The following is a 19,521-nucleotide window of genomic DNA, read 5'->3' on the forward strand; positions in this document are numbered from 1 at the left end:
ATATGGAAAAGGGGGCGTGGCCACGCTGTGGCGGGAGCCCTGAGGGGGCGTGGCCTAAGGGAATCTATAGGGGGAAAATGGGCGTGGAAAGGGGCGTGGCCTTGGCTTTTCTATAGGGGAAAGGGAGCGCGGGGAGGGGCGGGGTAAGGGCGTGGCCCCGCATTGCCTATACCCCAAAAAAGAGGCGTGGCTTTACCCTTAAAGAGCGGGGTTAAAATTCTCCTTGGAAAAAGCCAGGAAGCGGCGCTGGAGGGGGAAACTGGGACAAACTGGTGGATACTGGGAGCCCCCAAACCGACCCCTTCCCACGGGGCGGAACCAAAACGCCGCCCCCCCCACAACCCGGACCCTTTGAGGCGGCGCGCGTTTCCGCTCGGCCACTTCCGGTTTCCGCCTCACCACTTCCGGTTTCCGCCTCACCACTTCCGGTTTCCGCCTCAGCGGCGGAGCGGGCGCTGAGGGAGGCGCGGGCCCAAAACCTCCTCAGGACCCCCCAAAAAACCTCCCGAAACCCCCCGGAATTTACATTTTTTTGTTGTTTTAGGAGCTTTAGGAGCTCTTTTCGCTGCCATGACGCGGCACGGCAAGAACTGCACGGCGGGGGCCGTGTACAGCTACCACGAGAGGAAGAAGGATACAGGTGGCGGCTGAGGGCGGGAGGGTTTTTGGGGTGTTTTGAGGGGTTTTGAGGGGTTTTTGGAGTGGTGGTGATGGTGTTTTGGTTGTTTTTGCAGCGGCTTCGGGTTACGGGACGCAGCGGGTTCGTGTGGGCCGCGACGCCATCAAGGATTTCGATTGTTGCTGTTTGTCCCTGCAGCCCTGCAGGGATCCTGTGGTGACGTGAGTGAGAGCCCCAAAACAGCCCAAAAATGTCCTGGAAGGGCGTCCTGAATATCCTGAAATAGGGGCCCAGAATCAGGCCAAAAGCGGCCATAAAATCAGCCACAAAATGGTCCAAAATCAGCCCTAAAATGGACACAAAACTGCCCAAAATCAGCCCTAAAATGGACCAAAAATAGTCTAAAATCAGTCCTAAAATGGACACAAAACTGCCCCAAAATCAGCCCCAAAATGGACCCAAAACTGCCCCAAAATCAGCCCCAAAATGGATCCAGAATAGCCCCAAAATCAGCACTAAAATGGACCCAAAACTGCCCCAAAATCAGCCCTAAAATGGACCCAAAACTGCCCCAAAATCAGCCCCAAAATGGACCCAAAACTGCCCCAAAATCAGCCCTAAAATGGACCAAAAATAGTCTAAAATCAGCCCTAAAATGGACACAAAACTGCCCCAAAATGGACCCAAAACTGCCCCAAAATCAGCCCTAAAATGGACACAAATCAGCCCCAAAATGGACCCAAAACTGCCCCAAAATCAGCCCTAAAATGGACCCAAAACTGCCCCAAAATCAGCCCTAAAATGGACCCAAAATCAGCCCTAAAATGGACCCAAAATCAGCACTAAAATGGACCCAAAACTGCCCCAAAATCAGCCCTAAAATGGACACAAAAGAGCCCAAAATCAGCCCTAAAATGGACACAAAACTGCCCCAAAATGGACCCAAAACAGCCCCAAAATCAGCCCCAAAATGGACCCAAAATCAGCCCCAAAATGGACCCAAAACTGCCCCAAAATCAGCCCTAAAATGGACCCAAAACAGCCCAAAATCAGCCCTAAAATGGACACAAAGCTGCCCCAAAATCAGCCCTAAAATGGACACAAAACTGCCCCAAAATCAGCCCTAAAATGGACCCAAAACTGCCCCAAAATCAGCCCTAAAATGGACACAAAACTGCCCCAAAATCAGACCCAAAATGGACCCAAAACTGCCCAAAAATCAGCCCCAAACTGCCCCAAAATCAGCCCTAAAATGGACCCAAAACAGCCCAAAATCAGCCCTAAAATGGACACAAAACAGCCCAAAATCAGCCCTAAAATGGACACAAAACAGCCCCAAATCAGCCCCAAAATGGACCCAAAACTGCCCCAAAATCAGCCCTAAAATGGACACAAAACTGCCCCAAAATCAGCCTCAAACTGCCCCAAAATCAGCCCTAAAATGGATCCAAAATCAGCCCTAAAATGGACACAAAACTGCCCCAAAATCAGCCCTAAAATGGACCCAAAACTGCCCAAAATCAGCCCTAAAATGGACCCAAAACTGCCCCAAATCAGCCCCAAACTGCCCCAAAATCAGCCCTAAAATGGACACAAAACTGCCCAAAATCAGCCCCAAAATGGACCCAAAACAGCCCCAAATCAGCCCTAAAATGGACACAAAACTGCTCCAAATCAGCCCTAAAATGGACCCAAAACTGCCCCAAAATCAGCCCTAAAATGGACCCAAAACTGCCCCAAAATCAGCCCCAAAATGGACCCAAAACAGCCCAAAATCAGCCCAGAAACAACCCCAAAAACACCCCAAACCCCCCAAAAACCACCCAGAACACCCCAAAAGCACCCCAAAAACCCCCCAAAACACCTCAAAACCCCACCAAAAACTGCCCCAAAACCACCCTAAAAGACCCCAAAACCACCCCAAAACCCCCCACAGGACCCCAAAAACACCCCAAAACCACCCCCAGGACCCCAAAACCACCCAGAACACCCCAAAACCACCCCAAAACCACCCCAAAAACCCCAAAATCCCCAAAACCCCCGAAAACCACCCCAAAACCACCCCAAAAACCCCAAAATCCCCAAAAACCCCCCCAAAACCCCACCAAAAACACCCCAAAAACCACCCAGAACACCCCAAAAACACCCCAAAACCCCCCAAAAACCCCCAAATCCCCCAAAACCACCCCAAAAACACCCAGAACACCCCAAAAAAAACCCCAGGACCCCAAAACACCCAAACCCCCCCAAAATCCCCCCAAAAACACCCCAAAAACCACCCCAAAACCACCCAGAACACCCCAAAAACACCCCCAGGACCCCAAAAACACCCAAACCCCCCAAAATCCCCCCAAAAACACCCCAAAAACCACCCCAAAACCACCCAAAACACCCCAAACCCCCCCAAAAACCCCCCAAAAACACCAAAATCCCCGAAAACACCCCAAAAACCCCCCCAAAAACCCCAAAACCACCCAGAACACCCCATAAAAAAACCCCAGGACCCCAAAAACACCCCAAAAACACCCAGAACCCCAAAAATACCCCCAGGACCCCAAAACCACCCAGAACACCCCAAAAACACCCCAAAAACCCCAAAATCCCCCAAAACCACCCCAAAAACACCCAGAACACCCAAAAAAAAAAAACCCCAGGACCCCAAAACACCCAAACCCCCCCAAAATCCCCCCAAAAACACCCCAAAAACCATCCCAAAACCACCCAGAACACCCCAAAACCACCCCAAACCCCCCAAAAACACCCCAAAATCCCCCCAAAATCCCCAAAATCCCCCAAAACCCCACCAAAAACACCCCAAAAACACCCTAAAACACCCCAAAAACCACCCCAAACCCCCCAAAAACACCCAGAACACCCCCAAATCCCCAAAATCCCCAAAAACACCCCCAAACCACCCAAAACTCCACCAAAAACACCCCAAAAACCACCCCAAACCCCCCAAAACCACCCAGAACACCCCAAAAACCACCCCAGAAACACCCCAAAAAAAAACCCAGAACCCCAAAATCCCCAAAAACCATCCCAAAAACCACCCCAAAACCACCCCAAAAACACCCCAAAAACCCCCAAAACCACCCAGAACACCCCAAAAGCACCCAGAACACCCCAAAACCACCCCAAAAACACCCCAAAAACCCCAAAATCCCCAAAATCCCCACCAAAACCACCCCAAACCCCCCAAAACCACCCCAAAACCACCCCAAAAACCACCCCAAAAACCACCCCAAAAACACCCTAAAACACCCCAAAAATACCCCCAGGACCCCAAAACCACCCCAAATCCCCCAAAAACACCCCAAAAACACCCCAAAAACCACCCCAAAAACACCCAGAACACCCCAAAAAAAAACCCCAGGACCCCAAAAACCCCAAAACCCCCCCAAAACACCCCCAAAACCCCAAAAACACCCAGAACACCCCAAAAACACCCCAAAAACCACCCCGAACACCCCAAAAACACCCCAAAAACACCCCAAAAACCACCCCAAAAACACCCCAAAGCCACCCAGAACACCCCAAAAACACCCCAAAAGCACCCCAAAACACCCAGAACACCCCCCAAAAAAACCCCAAGACCCCAAAAACCCCAAAACCCCCCCAGAACACCCCAAAAACCCCAAAAACGCCCAGAACCCCCCAAAAACCACCCCAAAAACACCCCAAAAACACCCCAAAAAAAAAACCCAGGACCCCAAAAACACCCCAAAAACATCCAGAATACCCCGAAACACCCCAAAACCCCACCAAAAACTGCCCCAAACCCCCCAGAACCACCCAGAACACCCCAAAAAAAAAAAACCCAGGACCCCAAAAACACCCAAACCCCCCCAAAATCCCCCCAAAATCCCCTCCCCCCCCTCCCCCGATTTTGGGGTCCCCCCCTGACGTCCCCGAATTCCGGCAGCCCCGAGGGGTTCCTGTACGAGCGCGAGGCCATCGTCACCTTCCTCCTGCAGCAGAAAAACAAAATAGCCCGGGAAACCAAGGTGGGAAAATGCCAAAAAACCCCAAAATCAACCCAAAATACCCCAAAAACCCCCAAAATCAACCCAAAATACCCAAAAACCCCCAAAATCAACCCAAAATACCCCAAAAACCCCCAAAATCAACCCAAAATACCCAAAAACCCCCAAAATCAACCCAAAATACCCAAAAAACCCCCAAAATCAACCCAAAATCAACCCAAAATACCCCAAAATCAACCCAAAATACCCAAAATCAACCCAAAATCAACCCAAAATACCCCCAAAATCAACCCAAAATACCCAAAAATCCCCAAAAAAACCCCGAAATCAACCCAAAATACCCAAAAATCCCAAATTCCCCAAAATCAACCCAAAATCCCCAAAAAACCCCAAATTCCCCAAAATCTCGCAAAATTCCCTCAAAATCCCCCCAAAATCCCCCCAAAATCCCCAAAAATTCCCTAAAAATCCCCCCAAAACCTCCCCAAAATGTCCCCAAAACGTCCCCAAAATTCCCCCAAAACCTCCCCAAAATTCCCAAAAATCCCTAAAATTCCACAAAATCCCCCAAAATTCCCTAAAATCTCTCAAAATCCCCCCAAAATCCCCCAAAATTCCCAAAATGCCCCAAAAATCCCCCAAATCCTCCAAAATTCCCCAAATTTCCCTCAAAATTCCCTCAAAATCCCCCCGAAACCTCCCCAAAATCCCCCCAAAATCCCCCAAAATCCACCCAAAATCCTCCAAAATCCCCCAAAATCTCCCAAATTCCCCCAAAATCCCCCCCAAAATCCCCCCAAATCACTGAAAATCCCCCAAAATCTCCCCAAAATCCCCCTGAAATTCCCCAAATCCCCCAAAATCTCCCGAAGATCCAAAATTCCCTCAAAATCCCCCAAAATCCACCCAAAATCCTCCAAAATCCCCCAAAATCCCCCCAAAATCCCCCCAAAATCCCCACAAATCCCCCCCAAATTCCCCAAAATATCCCAAAATCCCCCAAATTCCTCCAAAATTCCCTCAAAATTCCCCCAAAATCCTCCTAAAATCTCCCAAAACCCTCTAAAATCCCCCAAAATCTCCCCAAAATCCCCCAAAATTCCCCAAAATCCCCCCAAAATCCCCAAAATTTCCTCATAATCCCCCAAAATCTCCCCAAGATCCCCCAAAAATCCCCAAAAATCACCCCAAAATCCCCAAAATCCACCCAAAATCTCCCCAAATCCCTCCAAAATTCCCTAAAAATCCCCCAAAATCCCCCAAAATCTCCCAAAATTCCCCAAAATCTCCCCAAAATCCCCCAAAATCCCACAAAATCTCACAAAATCTCCCCAAATCCCTCCAAAATTCCCTCAAAATTTCCCCAAAATCCCCCAAAATTTCCCCAAAATCCTCCCAAATTCTTCCAAAATCCCCCAAAATCCCCCCAAAATTCCCCCAAAATCTCCCCCGGAGCCAAAATCCCCCAAAAACCCCAAAAAATCCCCCCAAAATTCACCCAAATCCACCCAAAATGCCCCAAAATGCCCCAAAATTCCATCAAAATTCCCCAAAATTCCCCCAAAATCCCCAAAATATCCCAAAATTCCCCCAAAATCCCCCAAAATCTCCCCAAATCCCCCCAAAATTCCCTCAAAATCCCTAAAATCTCTCCAAAATTCCCCCAAAATCCCCCCCAGAGTCAAAATCCCCAAAAAACCCAAAAAAATCCCAAAAAATCCCCCCAAAATCCCCCCAAAATCCCCCAAAAATCCCCCAAAATTTCCCCAAAATCCCCAAAATTCCCTCAAAATCCCCCAAAATCTCCCCCAAATCCCCAAAATCTCCCCAAATCCCCCAAAATTTGGGATAAAACCCCCGAAATTTGGGATAAAAATTTGGGGTTTTTTGGTAAAACCCCGGAATTTGGGGAGGTTTTTGGGGGTCCCCGAGAGAATTTTGGGGTCCCCCTGATTTTGGGGTGCAGGCCTGGCAGCAGCTGCAGGAATTTGGGATAAAACCCCAAAATTTGGGATAAAACCCCTGAAATTTGGGATAAAAATTTGGGGTTTTTTTTTTCAAACCCCAGAATTTGGGGAGGTTTTTGGGGGTCCCCGAGGGGATTTTGGGGTCCCTGAGCCGATTTTGGGGTCCCCGATGGAATTTTGGGGTCCCTGATGGGATTTTGGGGTCCAGCCCTGGAGGGAGCTCAGGAATTTGGGATAAAAACCCCAAAATTTGGGATAAAACCCCTGAAATTTGGGATAAAAATTTGGGGTTTTTTGTTCAAACCCCAGAATTTGGGGAGGTTTTTGGGGGTCCCCGGGGGGATTTTGGGGTCCCCGATGGGATTTTGGGGTCCCCGATGGAATTTTGGGGTCCAGGCTTGGAGGGAGCTCAGGAATTTGGGATAAAACCCCAAAATTTGGGATAAAACCCCTGAAATTTGGGATAAAAATTTGGGGTTTTTTGTTCAAACCCCAGAATTTGGGGAGGTTTTTGGGGGTCCCCGAGAGGTTTTTGGGGTCCCCGAGGGGATTTTGGGGGTCCCTGAGAGGATTTTGGGGTCCCTGATGGGATTTTGGGGTCCAGGTCTGGAGGGAGCTCCGGAATTTGGGATAAAACCCCCGAAATTTGGGATAAAAATTTGGGGTTTTTTGGTAAAACCCCGGAATTTGGGGAGGTTTTTGGGGGTCCCCGAGGGGATTTTGGGGTCCCTGGGAGGATTTTGGGGTTCAGGCCTGGCAGCACCAAGAAGGGACTCAGGAATTTGGGATAAAAACCCCAAAATTTGGGATAAAACCCCTGAAATTTGGGATAAAAATTTGGGGTTTTTTTGTTCAAACCCCAGAATTTGGGGAGGTTTTTGGGGGTCCCCGAGGGGATTTTGGGGTCCCCGAGGGGATTTTGGGGATCCCTGAGCGGGTTTTGGGGTCCCTGCGAGGATTTTGGGGTTCAGGCCTGGATGGAGCTCCGGAATTTGGGATAAAACCTCCGAAATTTGGGATAAAAATTTGGGGTTTTTTGTTCAAAGCCCCGAATTTGGGGAGGTTTTTGGGGGTCCCCGAGGGGATTTTGGGGTCCCTGAGCCGATTTTGGGGTCCCTGATGGAATTTTGGGGTCCCCCGATGGAATTTTGGGGTGCAGGTTCGGAGAGAGCTCAGGAATTTGGGATAAAACCCCAAAATTTGGGGTAAAACCCCTGAAATTTGGGATAAAAATTTGGGGTTTTTTGTTCAAACCCCAGAATTTGGGGAGGTTTTTGGGGGTCCCCGATGGGATTTTGGGGGTCCCTGAGAGGATTTTGGGGTCCCCGAGGGGATTTTGGGGGTCCCCGATGGAATTTTGGGGTTCAGCCCTGGAGGGAGCTCCGGAATTTGGGATAAAACCCCTGAAATTTGGGATAAAAATTTGGGGTTTTTTGGTAAAACCCCGGAATTTGGGGAGGTTTTTGGGGGTCCCCGGGGGGATTTTGGGGTCCCCCTGATTTTGGGGTGCAGGCCTGGCAGCGGCAGCGGGAGCAGCGGCGCCGGGAGCGGGAGCAGCAGAGGGGGGAGGGGGCGGCCAAAGCCCTGCGGGGGTTCCTGGAGGCCGAGACCCCCCTGGGGAAGGGAGAGACCCCCGGGAACGGCAGCGGTGAGAGGGGAGGGGGGGGATTGGGGGGGTCCTGGGGGGGTTTGGGGGGTCCTGGGGGGATTTGGGGGAGATTTGGGGGGATTTTGGGGGGTCTTGGGGGGGATTTGGGGGAGATTGGGGGGATTTGGGGGGGATTTGGGGAGATTTTGAGGGGAAATTTTGGGGATTTGGGGAGTCCTGGGGGGGTCCTGGGGGGTCCTGGGGAGGTTTGAGGGGGGTTTGGGGGCATTTGGGGGGTCCTGGGGGGGTTTGGGGGGTCTTGGGGGGATTTTGGGGGGTCCTGGGGGAGTTTGGGGGGATTTGGGGGGATTTTAGGGGGTCCTGGAGGGATTTGGGGGTCCTGGAGGGATTTGGGGGGATTTTGGGGGGATTTGGGGGGATTTTGGGGGAGTTTTGAGGGGGATTTGGGGGGTCCTGGGGGGATTTGGGGGGGTCCTAGAGGGGTTTGGGGGGGATTTGGGGGGATTTTGGGGAAGGTTTAGGGGGGATTTGGGGGGGATTTGGGGGGGATTTTGGGGATCCTGGGGGAATTTGGGGGGATTGGGGGGGAGATTGGGGGGGATTTGGGGGGTCCTGGGGGGGTTTGGGGGGGTCCTACAGGGATTTGGGGGGGATTGGGGGGTCCTGGGGGGAATTTGGGGGGATTTTGGGGGGGATTTGGGGGGGTCCTGAGGGGATTTGGGGGGGATTTTGGGGGGTTCTGGGGAGGTTTGAGGGGGATTTGGGGGGGTCCTGGGGGGATTTTGGGGGGATTTTGGGGGGGTCCTGAGGGGATTTGGGGGGGAATTTGGGGGGGTTCTGGGGGGGATTTGGGGGGTCCTGGGGGGATTTGGGGGGATTGGGGGGGAGATTGGGGGGATTTGGGGGTCCTGGGGGGGTTTGTGGGGCATTTGGGGGATTTGGGGGGGATTTTGAGGGATTTGGGGGGGATTTGGGGGGGATTGGGGGGATTTTGGGGGGTCTTGAAGGGGGTTGAGGGGGATTTGGGGGGGAGATTGGGGGGGATTTGGGGGGGATTGGGGGGTCCTGGGGGGGTTTGGGGGGATTTTGAGGGATTTGGGGAAGGTTTGGGGGGTCCTGGGGTGTTTGGGGGGTCCTGGGGGAATTTGGGGGGATTTTGGGGGTCCTGGGGGAGTTTGGGGGGCATTTGGGGGGATTTTGGGGGGGATTGGGGGGTTTGGGGGGGAGATTGGGGGGGATTTGGGGGGTCCTGGGGGGATTTGGGGGGGTTTGGGGAAGGTTTGGGGGGATTTTGTGGGGGATTTGGGGGGTCCTGGGGGGATTTTGGGGGAGTTTTGAGGGGGATTTGGGGGTGATTGGGGGGGATTTGGGGGGGATTTGGGGGTCCTGGGGGGATTTGGGGGGTCCTGGGGGGATTTGGGGGGGATTTTGGGGGGATTTTGGGGGTCCTGGGGGGGATTTGGGGGGGATTGGGGAAGGTTTAGGGGGGATTTGGGGGGGATTTTGGGGGTCCTGGGGGGATTTGGGGGGTTCTGGGGAAATTTGAGGGGGGTTTGGGGCGGTCCTGGGGGGATTTGGGGGGGTTTGGGTGGGATTTGGGGGTTCCTGAGGGGCTTTGGGGGGGATTTGGGGGGTCCTGAGGGGATTTGGGGGGGATTTAGGATAATTTAGGTTAATTTGGGATATTTTGGGGTGAATTTGGGATATTTTGGGGTTAATTTTGGATATTTTGGGGGTGAATTTTAGGGTTAATTTGGGATATTTTAGGTTAAATTTTGGATATTTTGGGGTGAATTTTGGATATTTTGGGGTGAATTTGGGGTGAATTTTGGATATTTTGGGATATTCTGGGGTAGATTTTGGGTTTAATTTTGGATATTTTGGGGTATTTTGGGGTGAATTTTGGATATTTTGGGGTCTCAGTCTCCCCCTCCCCTCCCCCCCCAGGCGGCCCCTCCCCCTCCGGGCCCCTCCCGAGCTTCTGGATCCCCTCCCTGACCCCTGAGGCTGCGGCCGAGCGGCTCCAGAGACCTGTGAGTGACCACTGAGTGACCACTGACCACTGACCACTGAGTGACCACTGAGTGACCCCTGACTGATCCCCTCCCTGACCCCTGAGGCTGCGGCCGAGCGGCTCCAGAAACCTGTGAGTGACCACTGACCACTGACCCACCCTGAATGACCCCTGAGTGACCACTGAGTGACCACTGACCCCTGAGTGACCCCTGAGTGACCCCTGACTGATCCCCTCCCTGACCCCTGAGGCTGCGGCCGAGCGGCTCCAGAAACCTGTGAGTGACCACTGAGTGACCACTGAGTGACCACTGACCTGAGTGACCACTGACCACTGACCACTGACCCCTGAGTGACCACTGAGTGACCACTGACCCACCCTGAGTGACCACTGAGTGACCCCTGAGTGACCCCTGACTGATCCCCTCCCTGACCCCGGAGGCTGCGGCCGAGCGGCTCCAGAAACCTGTGAGTGACCACTGAGTGACCACTGAGTGACCACTGAGTGACCACTGACCCACCCTGAGTGACCACTGAGTGACCCCTGAGTGACCACTGAGTGACCACTGACCTGAGTGACCACTGACCACTGAGTGACCACTGAGTGACCACTGACCCATCCTGAGTGACCACTGAGTGACCCCTGAGTGACCACTGAGTGACCACTGAGTGACCCCTGACTGATCCCCTCCCTGACCCCGGAGGCTGCGGCCGAGCGGCTCCAGAGACCCGTGAGTGACCACTGAGTGACCACTGACCACTGACCACTGACCTGAGTGACCACTGAGTGACCACTGAGTGACCACTGACCATTGAGTGACCACTGACCCACCCTGAGTGACCACTGAGTGACCCTGAGTGACCCCTGAGTGACCACTGACCACTGAGTGACCCTGAGTGACCCCTGAGTGACCACTGACCACTGAGTGACCCTGAGTGACCCCTGAGTGACCATTGACCCACCCTGAGTGACCACTGAGTGACCACTGAGTGACCGCTGACCACTGAGTGACCCCTGAGTGACCCCTGAGTGACCCCTGACTGACCTATGAGTGACCACTGAGTGACCCCTGACCCCTGAGTGACCCCTGAGTGACGACTGAGTGACCCCTGACCCCTGAGTGACCCCTGACCACTGAGTGACCCCTGAGTGACCACTGACCACTGACCCATCCTGAGTGACCACTGAGTGACCTGAGTGACCACTGACCTGAGTGACCACTGAGTGACCATTGAGTAACCCCTGAGTAACCCCTGAGTGACCCTGAGTGACCCCTGAGTGACCCCTAAGTGACCACTGACCCCTGAGTGACCCCTGAGTGACCACTGACCACTGAGTAACCCCTGAGTGACCACTGAGTGACCACTGAGTGACCCCGAGTGACCCCTAAGTGACCCCTGAGTTCTGGGCTGGATTTCTGGGGGATTTGGGGCCGTTTTTGGGGGATTTTGGGGAGAATTTGGGACATTTGGGGGCATTTTTGGGACGAGATTTTGGGACATTTTGGGACGATGTTTTGGGAGAATTTTGGGAGATTTTGGGGCATTTTGGGGAGAATTTTGGGATGATGTTTTTGGATATTTTTTTGACAATTCTGGCACGTTCTGGGACATTTTTGTGAGATTTTTGGGACAATTTGGGAGATTTTTGGGACATTTTGGGATGATATTTTTGGGAGAATTTTGGGATGATATTTTTAGATATTTTGGGAGATTTTTGGGAGAATTTTGGGAGAATTTTAGGAGAATTTCAGGATGATAATTTTGGATATTTTTGGGACCATTCTGGGATATTTTGTGACATTTTTGGGACATTTTTGGGATATTTTGGGATGACATTTTGGGAGATTTTTGGGACAATTTTGGGACATTTTTGGAACAATTTGGGGACAATTTTGGGATGACATTTTTTGGATATTTTTGGGACAATTCTGGGATATTTTGGGACAATTTTGGGACAATTTTGGGACATTTTTTGGATATTTTGGGATGACATTTTGGGGCAATTTTGGGATAATTTTGGGACATTTTTGGAATATTTTGGGGACATTTTTAGGACATTTTTGGGGTGATTTTTTGGGAAACTTTGGGGACATTTTTGGGTTGCTATTTGGGGACTTTTTTGGGACAACTTTGGGAATTTTTGGGACAATTTTGGGATGATTTTTTGGGACAATTTTGGGACATTTTTGGGACGTTTATGGATATTTTTGGGACAATTTTGGGATATATTTAGGACATTTTGGGACATTTTTGGGATGATATTTTGGGACATTTTTGGGATATTTTCAGACATTTTTGGGACATTTTTGGGATGACATTTTTGGAATATTTTGGGACATTTTTGGGATAATTTTGGGACAATTCTGGGAGATTTTGGGACATTTTTGGGATATTTTGGGACATTTTTGGGATGACGGTTTGGGACATTTTTGGGACAATTTGGGGACATTTTGGGACATATTTTGGGATATTTTTGAGACATTTTTGGGATGACATTTTGGGATATTTTAGGACATTTTTGGGATAATTTTGGGACAGTTCTGGGATATTTTGGGACATTTTGGGACATTTTTGGGATGATATTTTGGGACATTTTTGGAATATTTTGGGATATTTTTGGGACATTTTGGGGATATTTTGGGTGACACTTTTGGGATATTTTGGGACATTTTCGGATATTTTGTGACGACAGTTTTTGGGACATTTTTGGGATATTTTGGGATATTTTGAGATACTTTGGGATGACATTTTTGGGATAGTCTGGGATATTTTGGGATGACATTTTTGGGATATTTTGGGGCATTTTTGGGACATTTTTGGGACAATTTTGGGACATTTTTGGGGCATTTTTGGAATAACATTTTTGGGACAATTTTGGGACAATTTTGGGATATATTTGGGATATTTTGAGACATTTTGGGACAATTTTGGGATATTTTTGGGATGACATTTTTGGAATATTTTGGGATGTTTTTGGGACAATTTTGGGACATTTTTGGGATGACGTTTTGGGACTTTTTTGGGACATTTTGGGATGACATTTTTGGATATTCTGTGATATTTTAGGACGATTTTTTTGGGGCATTTTTTGGGACAATTTTGGGATATTTTGGGACATTTTTGGAATAACATTTTTGGGACAATTTTGGGATATGTTTGGGATATTTTGGGACATTTTTGGGATAATTTTGGGACAATTCTGGGATATTTTGGGACTTTTTTGGAATAACATTTTTGGGACAATTTTGGGACAACTTTGGGACATTTTGGGATATTTTAGGACATTTTTGGAATATTTTGGGACACTTCTGGGAGAATTTTGGGACATTTTTGGGACAATTTGGGGACATTTTGGGACATTTTTGGGACATTTTTGGGATGACATTTTTGGAATATTTTGGGGCATTTTTGGGACAATTTTGGGACAATTTTGGGATATTTTGGGACATTTTTGGGACAATTTTGGGATATTTTGGGACATTTTTAGAATAACATTTTTGAGACAATTTTGGGACAATTTTGGGATATATTTGGGATATTTTGGGACGTTTTTGGGATATTTTGGGATGACATTTTGGGACATTTTTGGGACGATTTTGGGACATTTTGGGATGACATTTTTGGATATTCTGTGATATTTTGGGACGATATTTTGGGGCATTTTTGGGACAATTTTGGGACAATTTTGGGATATTTTGGGACATTTTTGGAATAACATTTTTGGGACATTTTTGGGATATATTTGGGATATTTTGGGATGTATTTGGGATAACATTTTGGGATACATTTGGGATAACATTTTGGGATACATTTAGGATATTTTGGGACGTTTTGTGATGCCATTTCCGTCCGTTCCCCGTCTCAGGAGCGCAGTGTCCGGTGCCCGATGTCCGGCCGGAAGCTCCGCCTGTCCCAGCTGGTCAGTGTCCACTTCACCCCGGCCCAGCCCGGCCTGAGCCCGGGGCAGCTGCTGGCCCGAGAGCCGAGTGACCGCTACGTGTGCGCGCTGACCGGTGACCCCCTGGGCAACGCCACGCCCTGCGCCGTGCTGCGGCCATCGTGAGTGACCACTGAGTGACCACTGACCCCTGAGTGACCCCTGAGTGACCCCTGTGTGACCCCTGAGTGACCCCCGAGTGACCGCTACGTGTGCGCGCTGACCGGTGACCCCCTGGGCAACGCCACGCCCTGCGCCGTGCTGCGGCCATCGTGAGTGACCCCTGACCCCTGAGTGACCACTGAGTGACCCCTGACCCATCCTGAGTGACCCCTGAGTGACCCCTGACCCATCCTGAGTGACCCCTGAGTGACCTGAGTGACCCCTGAGTGACCCCCGAGTGACCCCTGAGTGACCCCTGAGTGACCTCTGAGTGACCCCTGAGTGACCCCTGAGTGACCACTGAGTGACCACTGACCCATCCTGAGTGACCTCTGAGTGACCCCTGAGTGACCCCTGAGTGACCACTGACCCCTGAGTGACCCCTGAGTGACCCCCGAGTGACCGCTACGTGTGCGCGCTGACCGGTGACCCCCTGGGAAACGCCACGCCCTGCGCCGTGCTGCGGCCATCGTGAGTGACCACTGACCCCTGAGTGACCCCTGAGTGACCCCTGAGTGACCACTGACCCCTGAGTGACCCCTGAGTGACCCCTGAGTGACCCCCGAGTGACCGCTACGTGTGCGCGCTGACCGGTGACCCCCTGGGAAACGCCACGCCCTGCGCCGTGCTGCGGCCATCGTGAGTGACCACTGACCCCTGAGTGACCACTGACCCCTGAGTGACCACTGAGTGACCACTGAGTGACCCCTGAGTGACCCCTGAGTGACCCCTGAGTGACCCCTGAGTGATCCCTGAGTGACCCCTGAGTGACTCCTGATCTATCTTGAGTGACCCTGACTGACCTCTGACCCCTGAGTGACCCCTGAGTGACCACTGACCCCTGAGTGACCACTGACCCCTGAGTGACCCCTGAGTGACCACTGACCCCTGAGTGACCCCTGAGTGACCCCTGACCCCTGAGTGACCGCTACGTGTGCGCGCTGACCGGTGACCCCCTGGGCAACGCCACGCCCTGCGCCGTGCTGCGGCCATCGTGAGTGACCACTGAGTGACCACTGACCCCTGAGTGACCACTGAGTGATCCCTGAGTGACCCATGAGTGACCCATGAGTGACCCCGGGTGACCTTTGACCCCTAGGTGACCCCTGAGTGACCCCTGGATGACCTTTGACCCCTGAATGACCCCCAGGGGTGCAGTGGTCACTCTGGCCAGCGTGGACAGACTCATCAGGAAGGACATGAGGGACCCCCTGAGTGACCCCTGGGTGACCCCTGACCCCTGAGTGACCCCTGGTTGACCCCTGGATGACCTTTGACCCCTGAATGACCCCCAGGGGTGCAGTGGTCACTCTGGCCAGCGTGGACAGACTCATCAGGAAGGACATGAGGGACCCCTGGGTGACCCCTGACCCCTGAGTGACCCCTGGGTGACCCCTGGGTGACCCTTGGGTGACCTTTGACCCCCGGGGGTGCAGTGGTCACTCTGGCCAGCGTGGACAGACTCATCAGGAAGGACATGAGGGACCCCTGGGTGACCCCTGACCCCTGAGTGACCCCTGGGTGACCCCTGGATGACCTTTGACCCCTGAATGACCCCCAGGGGTGCAGTGGTCACTCTGGCCAGTGTGGACAGACTCATCAGGAAGGAAATGAGGGACCCCCTGAGTGACCCCTGGGTGACCCCTGACCCCTGGGTGACCCCTGGGTGACCCCTGGGTGACCTTTGACCCCTGAATGACCCCCAGGGGTGCAGTGGTCACTGTGGCCAGCGTGGACAGACTCATCAGGAAGGACATGAGGGACCCCCTGAGTGACCCCTGGGTGACCCTTGACCCCTGAGTGACCCCTCAGTGACCGAGTGACCCCTGGGTGACTCCTGGATGACCTTTGACCCCCGAATGACCCTTGAATGACCCCCAGGGGTGCAGTGGTCACTGTGGCCAGCGTGGACAGACTCATCAGGAAGGACATGAGGGACCCCCTGAGTGACCCCTGAGTGACCCCTGAGTGACCCCTGGGTGACCCCTGACCCCTGGGTGACCCCTGAGTGACCCCTGGGTGACCCCTGGATGACCTTTGACCCCCAGGGGTGCAGTGGTCACTGTGGCCAGCGTGGACAGACTCATCAGGAAGGACATGAGGGACCCCCTGAGTGACCCCTGGGTGACCCCTGGGTGACCCCTGACCCCTGAGTGACCCCTGGGTGACCCCTGGATGACCTTTGACCCCTGAATGACCCCCAGGGGTGCAGTGGTCACTCTGGCCAGCGTGGACAGACTCATCAGGAAGGACATGAGGGACCCCTGGGTGGCCCCTGGGTGACCCCTGACCCCTGAGTGACCCCTGAGTGACCCCTGGGTGACCTTTGACCCCCAGGGGTGCAGTGGTCACTCTGGCCAGCGTGGACAGACTCATCAGGAAGGACATGAGGGACCCCTGAGTGACCCCTGGGTGACCCCTGGGTGACCCCTGGGTGACCTTTGACCCCTGAATGACCCCCAGGGGTGCAGTGGTCACTCTGGCCAGCGTGGACAGACTCATCAGGAAGGACATGAGGGACCCCTGAGTGACCCCTGAGTGACCCCTGGGTGACCCCTGGGTGATCCCTGACCCCTGGGTGACCCCTAGGTGACCCCTGGATGACCTTTGACCCCTGAATGACCCCTGAATGACCCCCAGGGGTGCAGTGGTCACTCTGGCCAGCGTGGACAGACTCATCAGGAAGGACATGAGGGACCCCCTGAGCGGAGCCGCCCTCACCGACGACGACATCATCGTCCTGCAGCGGGTCTGGGGGGGTTTGGGGGGGATTTTGGGGGGATTTGGGGGGGTCTGAGAGGGGTTTGGGGGGATTTGGGGAGGATTTGGGGGGATTTTGGGGAGATTTGGGAGGGTTTGGGGGGATTTGGGGGGTCTGGGAGGGGTTTGGGGGGAATTTGGGGGATTTTGGGGGGTCTGAGAGGAGTTTGGGGGGAATTTGGGGGATTTTGGGAGGGTTGAGAGGAGTTCAGGGGGGATTTGGGGAGATTTGGGAGGGTTTGGGGGGGTCTGAGAGGGATTTGGGGGGATTTTGGGGAGATTGGGGAGGGTTTGGGGACATTTGGGGGGTCTGAGAGGGGTTTGGGGAGATTTGGGGGGGATTTGGAGGGATTTTGGGGAGATTTGGGGGGGTTTGGGGGGGGCTGGAGGGGTCTGAGTTGGATTTTGGGGGATTTTGGGAGAGATTGGGGGGGTTTGAAAAGGATTTGGGGGAAAATCGGGATGGTTTGGGGAGGATTGGGGGGATTTTGGGGGTCTGGGTGGGGTTTGGGGGCATTTGGGGAGGATTTGGGGGGATTTGGGGGCGCCTGGAGGGGTCTGAGGGGATTTTTGGGGGGATTTAGGGGGGTTTGGGGGGTTTTGGAGGGACCTGAGATGGATTTGGGGGCATTTTGGGGGGTCTGAGAGGGATTTTTGGGGGTTTTTGGGGAGGTTCAGGGAGGTTTTGGGGGGCTAAGTGGGATTTGAAGAGGATTTTGGGGATCCCAAAAGGTTTTGGGGCGAATTTCAGGATCTGGGGCTGATTTTGGGGTCCCCCCTCACCCCAATTTCTCCCCCCTTAGGGCGGGACCGGCTTTGCTGGGGCCGGGGTCTCCCTGGAAGCCAAAAAATCCCGGCCAGTGATGCAGGCCTAGAAGAAAACCCCAAAATATCCCAAAAACCCCCAAAATCCCCCCAAAATCCCCCCCAAAATCCCTTTTACCCCCCCCAAAAACCCCTCTGGAACCCCCAAATCTCATTTCTTCCCCCAAAATAAATTTTTTCCACCCCAAAATAAACTTCTCTCCTCTTCCTGAACCTCTTAAAATTTTTGGGATTCCCCAAAACCTCGGAAATTTGGGGAATTTTGGGGAATTTTGGGGAATTTTAAGGATTTTTGGGGCATTTCCCTTTTAAATCCCCTCTCGGTGGGGCCCGCGCGTTGCCGCTTTAAGCCACGCCCCCTCCCGCCCCTCAACCAATCAGCGCTCAGAACGCGAACGTCATTTATTGGCAAAAAGGGGGCGTGGCCTCGGCGGGCGACACCCAATCAGCTTCGGACAAAAATAAAGGGGGCGGGGCCTCCTAAGCCCCGCCCACATCTGGTACAAAATAAAGGGGGGGGCGCCAAACCTGGAGCTGTCAATCAAACTCCGCCTGGCTCCGCCCCCTTTTTTAAGCCACGCCCCTTAAAGGGGAACCCCCCCCGTTTTTTGGGGAGGGGTCCCCAAATTTTTTGTGCAAATCGGGGGGGGGGGAGGGGGGAGGGGAGGGACCCCCCCAAAATAAGACACTTGGTGGGGGGAGGGGCTCCCCCCAAAAAATTTTGGGGGTCCCCCCCACCCCCCATTGAGAGTTTTTGGGACCCCCCCTCGATTTTTGTTGTTCAAACCCCCCCCAAATTTGGGGGAAAATCCTCGAATTTCAGCAAAAAATCCCAAATTTTTGGGGAAAATTCCCAAGTTTCAGCAAAAAATCCCAAATTTTTGGGGAAAATTCCCAAATTTCTGCAGAAAATCCCAAATTTTTGGGGAAAATTCCCAAGTTTCAGCAGAAAATCCCAAATTTTTGGGGGTGAAAACTCCAAATTTTGGGGAAAATCCCCGAATTTCAGAACAAAATCCAAAAATTTTGGGGAAAATTCCCAATTTTCAGCTGCAAATTCCAAATTTTGAGGAAAATCCCCAAATTTCTGCAGAAAATCCCAAATATTTGGGGTGAAAACTCCAAATTTTGGGGAAAATCCCCAAATTTCAGAACAAAATCCCAAAATTTTGGGGAAAATTCCCAAATTTCTGCTGAAAATCCCAAATTTTGGGGGTGAAAACTCAAAATTTTGGGGAAAATCGCCGAATTTCAGCCAAAAATGCCAAATTTTGGGGGGAAAATCCCAAATTTCTGCAGAAAATCCCAAATTTTGGGGGTGAAAACTCCAAATTTTGGGGAAAATCCCCAAATTTCAGCCAAAAATCCCAAATTTTGGCCATGAAAATCCCAAATTTTGGGGGTGAAAACTCCAAATTTCAGTCAAAAATCCCAAATTTTGGGGGAAAATTCCTGAATTTCAGCAGAAAATCCCGAAATTTTGGGGAAAATTCCTGAATTTCAGCCAAAAATCCCAAATTTTTGGGGTGAAAACTCCAAATTTCTGCAGAAAATCCTCTCCAAAATTTCAGGAGGGGGCAAAAAATTCTCATTTTGAGGCCTCGAGATTTTGGGGAATTTTGGGGATTTTTGGGAATTTT

The 19,521-nt window shown here is 52.0% G+C and overlaps 2 protein-coding genes and 2 long non-coding RNA genes across 7 annotated transcripts; 2 read left to right on the forward strand and 2 right to left on the reverse strand.

The window, feature by feature from the left end:
- The first annotated feature begins 410 nt into the window (after positions 1 to 410).
- Positions 411 to 19,239, forward strand: NOSIP (nitric oxide synthase interacting protein). Of its 4 annotated transcripts, XM_058859608.1 has the most exons (9): positions 411 to 640; positions 735 to 840; positions 4,545 to 4,626; positions 8,085 to 8,220; positions 10,129 to 10,214; positions 10,899 to 10,925; positions 14,063 to 14,256; positions 16,937 to 17,045; positions 17,860 to 19,239. In XM_058859608.1, exons 1-9 carry the CDS (start codon positions 571 to 573, stop codon positions 17,929 to 17,931), a joined length of 882 nt encoding a protein of 293 aa, XP_058715591.1. In that variant the 5' UTR covers positions 411 to 570; the 3' UTR covers positions 17,932 to 19,239. The 4 variants fall into 4 exon arrangements, with proteins under 4 accessions (XP_058715591.1, XP_058715592.1, XP_058715593.1 ...); XM_058859609.1 differs by lacking the exon at positions 10,899 to 10,925; XM_058859610.1 differs by lacking the exons at positions 16,937 to 17,045; positions 17,860 to 19,239 and adding an exon at positions 15,858 to 15,981.
- On the forward strand, positions 6,380 to 7,222 carry LOC131589834 (uncharacterized). The gene is made up of 2 exons (XR_009279845.1): positions 6,380 to 7,100; positions 7,142 to 7,222. It is a non-coding gene; the product is annotated as an uncharacterized LOC131589834 (long non-coding RNA).
- Positions 10,738 to 14,649, reverse strand: LOC131589835 (uncharacterized). Its single transcript, XR_009279846.1, has 3 exons — positions 14,509 to 14,649; positions 14,266 to 14,446; positions 10,738 to 10,765 (listed from the first exon to the last, which is right to left on the reverse strand). It is a non-coding gene; the product is annotated as an uncharacterized LOC131589835 (long non-coding RNA).
- On the reverse strand, positions 15,630 to 16,916 carry LOC131589831 (collagen alpha-1(IV) chain-like). The gene is made up of 2 exons (XM_058859607.1): positions 15,968 to 16,916; positions 15,630 to 15,833 (listed from the first exon to the last, which is right to left on the reverse strand). Exons 1-2 carry the CDS (start codon positions 16,808 to 16,810, stop codon positions 15,630 to 15,632), a joined length of 1,047 nt encoding a protein of 348 aa, XP_058715590.1. The 5' UTR covers positions 16,811 to 16,916.
- Positions 19,240 to 19,521: the final 282 nt, after the last annotated feature.

The sequence above is a fragment of the Poecile atricapillus genome, chromosome 30, assembly GCF_030490865.1.
Source record: "Poecile atricapillus isolate bPoeAtr1 chromosome 30, bPoeAtr1.hap1, whole genome shotgun sequence".
Taxonomy (NCBI): Eukaryota; Metazoa; Chordata; class Aves; order Passeriformes; family Paridae; genus Poecile; species Poecile atricapillus.